The 13,670-nt window shown below is 34.4% G+C and overlaps 1 protein-coding gene across 2 annotated transcripts in view; it reads left to right on the plus strand.

Moving 5' to 3' along the window:
• LOC127979696 (protein phosphatase 1 regulatory subunit 1B) overlaps positions 1–12,125 on the plus strand; it is a 21,762-nt gene extending 9,637 nt beyond the window's left edge. The window contains exons 2-5 of one of the 2 annotated variants that reach the window (XM_052585299.1): positions 7,155–7,238; positions 8,073–8,148; positions 9,366–9,485; positions 10,503–12,125. In XM_052585299.1, coding sequence (XP_052441259.1) covers positions 7,155–7,238; positions 8,073–8,148; positions 9,366–9,485; positions 10,503–10,657 — 435 coding nt within the window. In that variant the 3' untranslated portion in view covers positions 10,658–12,125. The remainder of the gene's footprint in view (positions 1–7,154; positions 7,239–8,072; positions 8,149–9,365; positions 9,486–10,502) is intronic. The other variant, XM_052585300.1, reaches the window with a different exon arrangement.
• The last annotated feature ends 1,545 nt before the right edge of the window (positions 12,126–13,670 follow it).

Consider the following 13,670-nt stretch of genomic DNA (forward strand, 5'->3'; position numbering starts at 1 on the left):
TATTAATTTTAATTCATAATAGATTTAGATTTTTTTTTTTTTTTTGATGATAAACTTGATGTGGGTTTTTTAATTGTATTATTATTTTTTATAATATTTTGTATAACAGATTTAATAAACTATATCTTAATTTATAATAGAATAGGTGTAGCTTTTATTTCATCTAGATAGTATGTAGATTCGATTTTTTTTTATGATAATAATTGTCAAAAATTTACAATAGAACATATGCAGATTTTTGTTTTCAATTCCATACCAGATTGGATATAGATTTAATTTGTTTTTATAACAGACTGGATGTAGATTTTTATTTTATAGGTTTTTAATTATAAATGATAATATAATGATTTGAGTGAGTTGACAAAAATACATTTACATTTTATGAATTTGTTGTAGTATTTTCGTTTTGCATTACTGACAACGGCACATAAACATAATTTATAATGCTCATTGTTTCCAGATTTGAGAGTGATTCACGTAGCATAAGTGACTCAGAAACTGTGCAGAAATTTTAGATTTTCAGATTTGAACTACATTTTAAATCTCCGATTTCCAATATGGCCTCAGACTCTAAATATAGCTTGAATCTAAAAGCAAAAGGGCACATAATATATTACATAAGGCGATGGTGCCAGCTTGTATTATGAAGAGGTGATGACAGTGCCAGAGAGTGAGATTATGTAATTTCAGCAGTGCAAAACTGTCATTGAAATCTCACAATGGTCAAGCTGCGCTCCACAGCCGGTGACTGGAAATCTGCTGAAGCGTTGCAGAGAAATACGGCCTTCTGGGACATGAGTGAAAAACACTGAGTAAAAAGTTGCTAGACTCTGGATTTTACAGTTAATCCACTGTCTACACACACAGACTCGCTGACGTCACGAGGTAACATTTGGTGCTGTGTGTGTTGTAAACAGAAATGAGCAAGGACTCTGATTTTATTCTCTAAGTCTATCCACAGGGACAGACAGCATCAGATTCACTGCTAAGTTCATGCTGAAATGTGAGTGTGTTGAGGATGTGTATGTCCGAGCAATTTAATTTAATATTGCAACATTGCTTGGTGATAAAAAATAATAAATATATAGATTACAGTAATTTGAGCCATGCATTAGAGAAAAATATTTGTGTCTGTGTGTGTGTGTGTGTGTGTATATATATATATATATATATATATATATATTAGGGATGCACGATAATATCGGCACAATATCGGTATCGGCCGATAAAAGCTTAAAATGACCATTATCGGTATCGGCCGATATGAATATTTCTGCCGATGAGCCAAACCGATATTCTCCAAGTGAAATAATTGACCTGTTTTTCAGATGTGAATGTCTGTCTACATTTGTAAAATAATAAATTTATGGTAGAATCAGTACAGAAGAGATACATGGATTTCTCTTCAGTAAAATTAAAGTTTAAATATATCAGTATATATTTGTATATATATCGATATCGGTATCGACATCGGCCAAAATTATTTTGAAAATATCGGCATATCGAATATCGGCCAAAATCCAATATCGTGCATCCCTAATATATATATATATATATGTATATGACACACACACACACTGTATTTAATAAAGTGTATAGAGTATATATAAGTCAACATTGTCTATATATATTTTAGATTTATTAAAATGTATTTGATTATATTTTATATATTATTCAAATAAATGTCACTCATTTAATATATTATTCAAATATTATTCAGATAATTGTCGCTCGGTTTACTGTAATTATTATGTACATCTCTGAGCAGCTAGGTTGTTACTTGCAATTTATTTTTTAAAATGTCTCTAAACCATGAGCGTTTCTAGTCTGCAATGCGAAAAATGTTGTAACCGTTTGTGTAAGAGTAAAGCACAAATATTTAACAGAACCTGAGGGAAAGGAGGACTCATAATATCATAATGGCAAATCCATCTGGAACACAGGACTTGCTGCTTGCGTAGAAAATGCTGTTAGCCTGTCTTCATAACAGCTGTTTTGTTAATGAATTTAACATGTCTGCACCTTGTGTAAAGAGAGTCACCAAAAGCCAGGAAAGATTTGGGGTGCTCTAGTTATTTTACGTGTACAAAGATGTAGCCAATTTTGTCTTTTCCTCTGTACGGTAATGTGATTTGTGGGTAACACTTTATAATAACTGCACACTATTAATCATTAATTAAGCATTAGTAAACAGATAATTCATAATTTATAAAGCATTAATAGACAGTAATAAGCAGTTTATAAATACAGATATAAATGCTTTATTCTTTATTTAAAAGCATATCTATAATGTGTTTAATAATTGTATTTTCATACTTTATTCATGATCAATTTATCATTTCTCAATGAAGTATAGCATTATTTACAAACCAGTTATTTAGGAGTTGCCAGTGATTCATAAGATTACAAGAAATGTAGTAAATTCAGGTAGTTAAATCATTTAGTAGTGGTCAGTTAACTATTTATGTGAGCTCATCTAAAGTGAAGACTAGTTATGCCTTGTAAAGTATTTATAAAGGATGTTTAAAGGCTCAGTTATCTTCTAAACAAAAAACAGAAACAAACACAACACAGTGATACAGAACATAGAAATATTAAAAGCCTTTAAATCTCATTTGTAAAAGCTTTACAAGACATAAATAGTCCTCACTTTAGATGAGCTCACAAAAATAGTTAACTAACAACTACATATGTTTTATAACTACCTGAATTAACCCTGAATTACAGAAGAAATACATGTTAATAAACCATTTAATAACACTATAAGTAACTATTACTATATGTCTGAATAAAAAGATGTATGAATGCACATTTAAATAGTTTATTAATCATTTACTTACAATTTCTAAGTGATCTTATTAACCATGGACAACTCCTTAATAACTGGTGTGTAAATAATGCTATTCTTAATTTAGAAATGATAAATTGATCATTAATAAAGTATGAAAAAACAATTATTAAATACATTATAGATATGCTTTTAAATCAGGTATAAAGCATTTATATCTGTATTTATAAACTGCTTATAAATGTCTATTAATGCTTTATAAATGATGAATTAACTGTTTCCTAATGCTAAACTAATGATTAATAGCATGCAGTTATTATAAAGTGTTACCGATTTGGGTACTTAACATTAGGTGTGACTTGAGTCAGAGCATAAGAACTTGATCGTTTTTAGGATAAAATGACTGTCAACCACAAAAAGACAAAACATCAACTTAAAGAACTATATAAACTGGAAGTGTGTACTTTCCTCAAGTAAATGCGAGTGGTGTTGCTGCCATGAAGACTGCAAATATGTTGCTATGTAGCTGCTAAGGTTTTATTTTTTTATTTTTATTTTTTTATTTTTTTTTGCTGCATTTTTGCTAGGGTGTTCTTCTGAGAGGGTTTTAATATTTTATGTGGTTGCTAGAGTGTTCTAAGTGGCTTTAATATGTTATGCGGTTGCTATGGTGTTCTGAGTGTTTCTGATGTGTGACTATGTGGTTTCTAGGCTCTTTTAAGGGGTTTTAATTTATTTGGTTTCTAAGATGTTCTAAGTGACTTTGTGTTATGCGGTTACTAGGGTGTTCTGGGTGATTCTAATGTGTGGTTATGCAGTTGCTAGGGTATTTTAAGTGGTTTTAATGTGTTATGCAGTTGCTAGGGTGTTCTAAGATGCTTTGTGTTATGCAGTTGCTAGGGTGTTTTAATGTGTTATGCAGTTGCTAGGGTGTTCTAAGATGCTTTGTGTTATGCAGTTGCTAGGGTGTTTTAATGTGTTATGCAGTTGCTAGGGAATTTATGTGATTTTAGTGTTTTATGCAGTTGCTAGGGTGTTCTAAGTTGTTTTGTGTTATGCAGTTGCTAGGGTGTTTTAATTTGTTATGCAGTTGCTAGGGTATTTTAAGTGATTTTAGTGTTTTATGCAGTTGCTAGGGTGTTCTAAGTTGCTTTGTGTTATGCAGTTGCTAGGGTATTTTAAGTGGTATAAATGTGTTATGCAGTTGCTAGGGTGTTCTAAGTTGCTTTGTGTTATGCAGTTGCTAGGTTGTTTTAATGTGTTATACAGTTGCTAGGGTGTTCTAATTGGCTTTACTGTGTTATGCAGTTGCTAGGGTGTTTTAATGTGTTATACAGTTGCTAGGGTGTTCTAATTGGCTTTACTGTGTTATGCAGTTGCTAGGGTGTTTTAATGTTTTATGCAGTTGCTAGGGTGTTCTAATTGGATTTACTGTGTTATACACTTGCGTGAAGTGAAGTGAAGTGAAGTGACATTCAGCCAAGTATGATGACCCATACTCAGAATTTGTGCTCTGCATTTAACCCATCCGAAATGCACACACACAGAGCAGTGAACACACACACACTGTGAGCACACACCCGGAGCAGTGGGCAGCCATTTATGCTGCGGCACCTGGGGAGCAGTTGGGGGTTCGATGCCTTGCTCAAGGGCACCTAAGTCGTAGTATTGAAGGTGGAGAGAGAGCTGTTCCCCCACCCACAATTCCGTCCGACTTCCCCCTTGTTAGGCTGTTCCAAGTTGCTTTGTGTTATGCAGTTGTTTTAATGTTTAATGCAGTTGCTAGGGTGTTCTAAGTTGGTTTGTTTTATGCAGTTGCTAGGGTGTTCTAATGTTTAATGCAGTTGCTAGGGTGTTCTAAGTGGTTCTAATGTGTTCTTATGTGGTTGTTCGGGTGTTCTGAGTGGTTTTATTGTGTTATGTGGTTGCTAGGGTGTTCTGGTTGGTTGTAATGTGTTGTTATGCTAAGTACTTTCAATCTATTGTTGTGTGGTTTCTAGGGTGCTCAGAGTGGTTCTAGCATGTTGCTTTGTGGTTGCTAGGGTGCCATATTGATTTTAGTGTGTCACTGTGGTTTCTAGGGGTTTTCTAAGTGGTTTCAGCTTGTTGCTTTGTGGTTGTCAGTGCACCGCTTACTGTGACCTTATTCTATGCATCACACTGATGCATTAAACTGCTAATCATCACAGGTTTTTGTAGAGAACAAAATCATGAATATGTGAATATTGCTTTGCATCAGATAATACTTTGGCAAAATCAGTGATAATTTCCTCTTCAAAAGTGCTGGTTTTATCAACCCCAAGACTTTATAAATATAACCTTGTCTCCAGACAGACTGATACTCTTGGAATTTGTGTTAAGTCAGCTGGCTGGACTAGAGTTTAGTTTGTAATATGCATCAGACGGTCAGTGAATAGAAGAACTGTGTTGTCTAAGACTGCAGGAAATATTGAATGTTGAAGGAACACATGCATGACAGGTTTGTTTTGAGAGCACATCCAAGAGTGAAAAAGGGCTGGAGATGGAAAAGTTGGCTAATTGCACAAGTTTTTTTTTTTTTTTTTTTTTTCAGATGGGAGAAAATGTTTTATGTCAGTTAGCAATTATGTGTATACATGGCATATGTAAAAGAACATCTGGGAAAGAATGTTCTTTTCTTTTCTTTAGACTGCATGGAGTTCTGAGAAGTAACTATCTGTATTTCTGCATGATTGGCTTCAAAAAGCAAAAAAGTGCTCTGAACCTCATCAAAGTTAGTTGTAGCAAACAACACAAAAGCTGTTTGACTGTGTTTCTGTTTCACCCTTACCCACTCGTGTTGTGGAGGAGGATTTGCCAAAGAACACTTTGCTTCCTCCAGAGCACTGTGAACTCTGCTCCAGTGCTGCTGAAGAACATCCAGGTGGCCTGTGGGATATTTAAAAGGGCTACAATTATTTCTTGTCTTTTATTTGGAGAGCTTGTTGGTAACACTAAGAAGTTTACTCTTATTCACTGTTTTTCATTATGTAAAAAAAGCTTTATCTACAGCAAATGTTTGAATTAGATTCCACTGCAGAATCAGACTACATGTCCGCACACATACACACATATGCCTATAGACTGAAAATTTTATGTGCATTACATCACCATTTCCACAAATTTGCGTTTTTGTAGTTTGCACAGAGATGACAAATTGCACTTTTCTTTTTTCAAAAGTTTGCATTTTTAGGCCCCCAAGTTGTGGAAAGGAATGGCAATAATGCATGAAAATGTTTTTAGTTGAAAATTGTGTTGTGTAAAAACCCCCACAGAGTTTAGCTCTAACCTTGATCAAACTTACCCTGTAACTTTCTAGTAATCCAGAAGACCTTGATTAGCTTGTTCCGGTGTGATTGATTAGGGTTGGAGCTAAACTCTGCAAGGCTGGAGATGAGAACTGCTGTGTTAAAGGAAGACTTGCGTAATCCTTCAAGGTTCTTCTGAAATCTAATCAGGTGCTCTTTTGTGAAAGACGTTCTCTTTTGATCAGAGCTCAAATCACTTGGGTATAGTTTGGGATCGAACTTATTGACTGGTTGTCTCATTTTCAAATAAGTTTGACAATTGATTTGTGAAAATGCATTTATCTGCAATTATCAATTGTGATTAAAACAGAAAAATACGTTATTGTACCTGGAGGGAAATCTGTCTTGGACCAAACTGTGAAGGTCACTAACTATTCTCCTATTCTCTTTTAGTGAACTCTCAGTTAAGAATTGTGAGGTTTCAGTCAGGATTTTGCCATGATGTGGGATTGTTTACCTGGCAGAGTTCGACTAGGAGATTAGTTGAGGAAGAGCTATTTTCTTGAGATCATTAGTCAGTCAGTTCTTTGTGTACTTTTGAGCGTCGTTGTGCTCTAGAGTCACTTTTTCCATTTGTGTCCTTGTGCAATTGATATCAGGCAGATTTGTATGAATGTTTTCTGTTCAGGGACGGGTTTGAGTGGAGTGAGGCTTCGGATACAATTCTCTAATTCACATTTTTGGCCAAGCTGTCACACGTGCAATGACATATATTCAAAATGTCCTCATTAAAGTCAACATCTAGAACTGGGTTTCCCAAATAGGGATATTGCAGGGTGTTGTTATAGACTGTCGGAGAAATTAATGGCAAAAAAATACAAATGTAAAGTAAACAAATAGAGAATGGTTCACTTAAGTAATAAGATAAGTCAAATAAAAAAACTTTTGTCACTACCAAAGATGTTGTAAAATGTATTATGTTGCAGGAGGACTGACCATGTCATTTCTGTTAATCACTGTGAGTAAAGGTGTACTGGCTTCTCACTGATTTTCTTAGATTTTTTTTCCCCGTTAACGATTCTCCACTACTTGTCTTTCAGATTCGACGACGAAGACCCACACCTGCCACTTTGTTCAGAGTAGCAGACCAAACATCTCCTGAGGATGACATCTCCACCCATCAGGTACCACACTGCCACCTCAGTTCTGGAGGTTAAACTACATTCATAATATATTTGCATGTAAAAGATGAATGAATGAGCAAATGTTGAAATTATGTATAGCTTTATTGTGTATATCACTTACAAAAAAAAACAAACATACTGTGGCCGAGTGATTATACAGTGATAATATTATAGATTATTTACATATACTGTTGTATCTCTATGATACATGCTAATAATACAGTAAAACCAGTGCATTTTTCTGAATTTCAAGATTTGTTCTTGCTGTTGTTTATCCATTTGCGATATTTACCTGAAAAATTTTAATATTTCTATCAGGGTTATAATCGTTAAATAATACTATAAAACTTTTTCTTACTTGAAATAATATAAACATTAAATAATTTTTTTTGTTGTTGAATTACTAAAATTGCTAAAACTAAATAAACTACAAACTTAGACTATATAGACATTTTAAAAAAATGACAAAAACAACAGAATCACTAAAACTCTCAAATGTAAATGAAACGGAAAATAAAGAAAATCTAATTCTAAATAGTAACAAAACCTATTGTAGCACATCAATGATTCTAAAATTGTACTGTTAAGTTGAATAGGAATATTAATTAATTGTACAAGTATATACATGTAATTATTAATTTATATTATAATAATATATGATTTTGCATAATGTTTGACCTGTATATACTTAATTATATTATGATATTTGATATTATATACTGTATGTATGATTTACATTAGACTTGATGTCTAATGTAAAATCAGTTGAGGTGTCTCTGTGTGTGTGTGTGTGTGTAATATCATATGTACATTTAACATATATGCTATCTTCAGTGGGTTGTAGGAGAAAATGGTGTCCTCAAGCCAAAACGAATCAATCCAAATATCTACCAGCCCCCATCATTAAAAGGTAAAAGCCTGTAGTTTTGCCTGTGTAGTGTACTCTGTGTATTGTTCTGAATCATTGTTTCTGAAGACTTTTCTGCACTGTGCCGGCCCTGGGTTTAAAAGCTCTCCCAAGCTGAAGTCTGTTTTTCCCATTTTACCATGCGTGTGTGTGAGATTAGAGATGGTGACAGCTGTGATGGGTGTGAGTCTGTGCTGCTCTGGATCATCCTGGATTACAGCAGATAGCATACAGCTGCAAACACACACTTTTAGAGGACAGACGTCCATCAGAAATGTTCACCATCAGACCGATGCACTACAAAGATTGTGACCCACTGAGGACAATCAAGATTACTAGATTGTCAACATAACGGTTCTGTTGTTTTCATCTTTGGTTTCAATTTCATTGACAGAGCAAAAATAAACAAAATAACTGGCTGTAACTTATTGTTTATAGAATATTCAATTTGATATCAAGGTGATATTGAGTTTGGCATGCACTACCGCTTTTCTAATATTCCTTAATTGTCTCATTAGATCCATTTATTTATCTTAAAATGATATGAGAAACTGTAGAAGCTTGTTTTCACTGCGGGATAAAAATAAAAGGTAGTTGTGAATTATCTCATTAACTCACAATTCCAAGGAGAAAAAAAAAAATCAGAATTGAGATATAAACTTGCAATTTCATGACAAAAGAATATGTGAGTGGGAAAAAAAATAGGGATTACATTTTAATGTACAATTACATTGTCATTTTTTCCCATGATGAGAAAGAATTGTAAGATGTAAACTCAGAATTCTGAGGGAAATCTATATTGGAATTCTCAAATTTTTCACAGAATTGTGCGACAAAAAAATCAAAATTACCTTTATTTTTATATAATTTTTTTATTCTATGGCAGAAACCAAAAGAAAAAGTTTTTTTTCCTTTAATGCGTGAAATCAAAAGAAGGGGAAATTCTGTGATATTGTCTCTGAATGTGTGTTTTGTCTGTTTTGTGAATCTTCTATTTGTAAAAAGACCGGTGGTGTATCCTGTCCATACATGTCCCATCATTGTAGCAGAAATTAAACCCTTTCTGGTCGGCACAGTGCAGAAGTTTTGCTAAAAAAGTAAACAGACCCATCCCTCTTTATCTGTGTGTGTTTGTGTTTGTTCCTGTGTTTGTCCCTTGTGGTTCGATGATCCCTGATTTGTGAATCCCCCTGTGTGTGCTTGTGGTCGTGTGTTTATAGCCGTGCAGCAGATGGCTGAAGCTCAAATGCAGAAATTAGGTGTGTATCCTCATGTAGAGGAGGAAGGGGAGGAGCCTATTCAGAGAGGGGGGGAGGAGCTTCCCTCATCCTGCACACCTGGTAATCTTAATATCACATCACAGATGAACCCTCTCCACATGCATGTTACATTGTCCGTATTATATTTCCTTGTTTTTATCATTTTATTTGAAAAGGTTACTGCCAAATGTTCACATCAGCCATGCAAAAACAGTAGTAAGAGAAACTTATATTCACACTTTCTCAAATATTATATTAAATTAATATTATTGAATACTTCCTACTGCTATAACTAGTAGTTTTAAAGTGGTAAATGTAAAGAAAATTAATTATGCATTCTTAATAAATGCATTTAATAACTTCAAAAGTTAATGGTGATAAATTAAATGTTTTATTCTTTTATTTTTATAGCATTTTTATTGAATGATGCAGTGATAAAACAACAAAACCAAATCATGTGAACTGTTACAGTATTCTGTTAATTATATCAGTAGTAAGAGATAAAGATTTTTAGCAACACTTTATTTCAAGGTGTCCTTTTTACACATTACATGAACTTACTATCACAATACCAATAAATTATGCATAATTACATGCACGTAACCTTAAGCCAAACCCTATCCATATAGTAAATGCATGTAGTTAATATTACTCAGTCTTTAAATGTATAATTATACTGTAACAAGGACACCTTAAAATAAAGTGTAACCCAGTTTTCTGAGAAATATATTGTAGGCACACATTTAGACACTATTATCACTGTTTCTTATGCAATTGTAGGTGGACTTTGGGTTTTTAAAGACTTGTTAGTTTAAGTTTTAAAAATGTGAAAAAGTCTTTTATTGGGTATATTTTTTTAACTAAATTTCAGTGCACAATTCTGCTTTTTATGAAAAATAGCTCTGTATTATTGTTTTATTTAAGTGCTGATAAAGTATATGTAGTCTTTGTCATTGAAACATCATTTTCTTATACTGTGCTACTCTCTCGTACCAGAACTAATGTTCCAAAAAAAAACGAAAAAAAAAACCTTCAGCCGAGCAGAAATGAGCTTATCTGTTGATTCCATATTTTACTTAATAAATGCTCATTTTAAAGATTCACAGGTGCAAAGGGGTATGGCAGAACACCAGCCCGGCATGAGAAAGGCAGGAGCCACGGCACCAACCGATGAAGAAGAGGAGGAGGAGGAGGAGGAGGAGGAAGTAGAAGCAGAAACTATGGCAGAGGATGAGTGCAGAAATGTGGACTGACAAAGTTTGAGGAACTTTAGAGATTTTTTCAAAATGCAGAACCTGGTTTGGAGATCAGAATTACTGTTTATTGTTAACTGTCTGTCCATAATTCCATCACTTGATAAAAACGGCTGTCTTTAGTAATCAGAGACAAAAAGAGACTTAAAATAAACTCTGAAAGACTGGAATTTTAAAGTGGTCCAAAGATGAATTCACCCCGACATTGCCACGAAATAGATATACATAAAGTTAAATCCATCAGCAGTAATCTAATATCATCCCTGCATACAATCGAACAACAAAAAGATAAAGTACAAATGTTTAGTTCTATGAGCAGCGCAGTATGAATGTAAAGTGTTGAGAAATGTGTCATGTTTCTGTGTGTGTGTGTGTGTGTGTGTTTTAAGTTGCAGTGTGTTCTGCGATCAGTGTGTTTCTTTGGGCCTACACTGCCATCTGGAGTACAGAGAATTATTATACTGATTCCCATGAAATCATTTGCCAAAAACAATAATCCCAGAGCACATGGAAAGGCTCAATATCTAAGTATTTAGCAGCATTAATATTTGTTAAACCATCTGCAACATCCTAGCATTTGGTCTGCACTTCGAACTGGAGAGAATTTAGCAGAAACAACAAAAAAATAATGTTTAGAATTACAGATATAATTATATTTGAATATTTATACATGAAAAAAGAAATAATTACAAATATCTAAATTCACCGTTGATAGGTGTGGCAAAAAGTACTTCTAAAAAAACAATATTATTATATCAGTTATATCGGTATTCCAATAAAGGCGGTTTTGTTTTTACATGGAGTGGACCGTGTTGATATCACAAAAACTATTTTGCTTTATCTCACTGTTTTGGGAGATCATGCAACTAATCGTGGCTGACTGTGAATAACACATTCCTGCAGTGTTGACTTTGTGATACATTTGTGGTTTGTCAATGACATTGTGATCAAAGCTGCTATAAACATCTTTTTTTTTGCATACAGAATAGAATTTGCATCTCTTGATATGACTGTATTTGGTTACAGATAACTAAAAAACCTCCAAATTCAGTGCCTCGGGGTGAAAGTTCAGTGCTCATGTACATCAGAAAGACATTAATGATTTCAGCCGATCACTGTAGTTAACAACCTGCATTAATATTAGCTGGGTAACTTATTACTTCTCCTAGGTTTTAAGTCTCTTCCTTAGCAAAAATCTTTTAAGGGAAAAATTTTGAACTATTTTTTAAAAATGATTGAGGATGGTTTAAAATGAAAAGCCAACAGCCACGTGTTGCTTTTTTAAAGAAATCGTACTGCTTTATATTGAAAATAATCAAATTTGTATGCATATATATTTCTCCAGAGCTCGTGCAGGTATGTGTTGTTGATTTTGATTTATGTACATTAGAAAATCGGAGAAAAAGAACTATGGAAGTGTTTTAGGTTAAAGTCTCTGTATCAATAAACATATTTGCACTGAATTAAAGTGTTAAAGAGTATCTTCTTTTTCATGTTTTTGGATGATAAAAAGGCAAACTCCATTACACAGTTTTCAAATTTTGAACAAAATTGGACATGTTTGACCTCGGTTTGAGGTGCCATTACTTTACATTTTGGAAAGAAAGTAAGATTTTTATACTCTGACCAATAAAAATGTTAATCAAAAAGGCATATTTTCAGTTTAGTGCCGCCAAGACGAGCATGCATGGGAAGTTTTGGCGAATGCTTCCAGTTTGTGTTGTAAACAGATGGCAGCACAGTGGTTCTCCATCCCACATCTTGAACGTCTCTGCCTTTGATGTTATCAAAATCTGGGCTGAAACTGATCTGGCTAGGATTCCCATAAGAGCTGGTTCATATTTTAGTCAGAAATCCAATTTCTCAGATTCTCCGCCGACAGCTTCTTCTTTAACTATCACACCATTAGGAAACTTACCCAGCCTGACGTTTGCATCAGATCCCTGTGGCTTTTTGGCTAACAGACCTACTTCACACAATACAGTGATCAGTGTTTTATGGCGAGTAATGGGAACATGGGGCAGACAGAGGAAATGAAACCCGAGATTTATGCCCTGATGCATAAATAGTATCTCCGAAGGTGGGAAATTGTAAAACTAGATCAGACTATTAAAATATTTAAGAAGAACTAAAGAGTTTATGTAGGACATGATGTTAGTTCTGGTGGCAAACAAAGTCATCCGTTCACTCAGGGCCATCGCAAGTGGGGTGAAAGGTGGTGACGATTATAGGGGCCTACGGCCGAGGGGGGGCCCCCGGCGATCTCAACCGTCTGGCTGATGCTAGCCTAAAAAGACGATCAGGACAGCTGACAGGCCACTGTTGCATGTCGTCACGAAAGCTTATCATTTTCATGTGTTTTAAAGTCTGACCACTTCCCAATTTAAACATTCAAAATAGTTTAAATCATTCAAACACAAGACGCGAAAATCTCAATTTGCACGCTTTGTTCGGTGCGCACGCATCTCAGTCTCAGAGCCGCGGATCACAGACAGTGACACTGAACCGAGCTCTCGTTTGCAAAGTTCTCCTCGAACTTCCTCCTGCACCTGAACGAACAAACACAAATCGCAGTTTAAACAAACAGAAAAGGATGTGAAAAAGCCCATTTCAGCACCGCGGTGTTCTGGTGTTCAGGGCTCACACAGAGAGAGGCGTCTCAAAACACTTTTTTAACACAGAATTTGCCTCTTTTTGTTCTTGTACCGACAAAACATACAAAATATGTCAAAATACCCGTCTTGGAAAGTATGTTTGAAAAAACTGTCGCTTATGTCTTAAGTGAAAGTAAACAGTTAAGAAAAATATCGGATGTGTATTATATTGGATGCGTTCATCATCTCTTAAAGTGACTGCGCCTAATTTAGCTACTGGCTGCTGTAATGTTAATCCAAGAAAATGAAAGAAATTTCTTTTTTAAGGTTTAATAGTAGGTGCAGGACACTATAATTAATTTAGGTAAAAGAGTATAGCAAAATAAAGCGAGCTGTGACATATATTATACCCAAAAAAT

The sequence above is a fragment of the Carassius gibelio genome, chromosome B19 (genome assembly GCF_023724105.1).
Source record: "Carassius gibelio isolate Cgi1373 ecotype wild population from Czech Republic chromosome B19, carGib1.2-hapl.c, whole genome shotgun sequence".
NCBI classification, from domain to species: Eukaryota; Metazoa; Chordata; class Actinopteri; order Cypriniformes; family Cyprinidae; genus Carassius; species Carassius gibelio.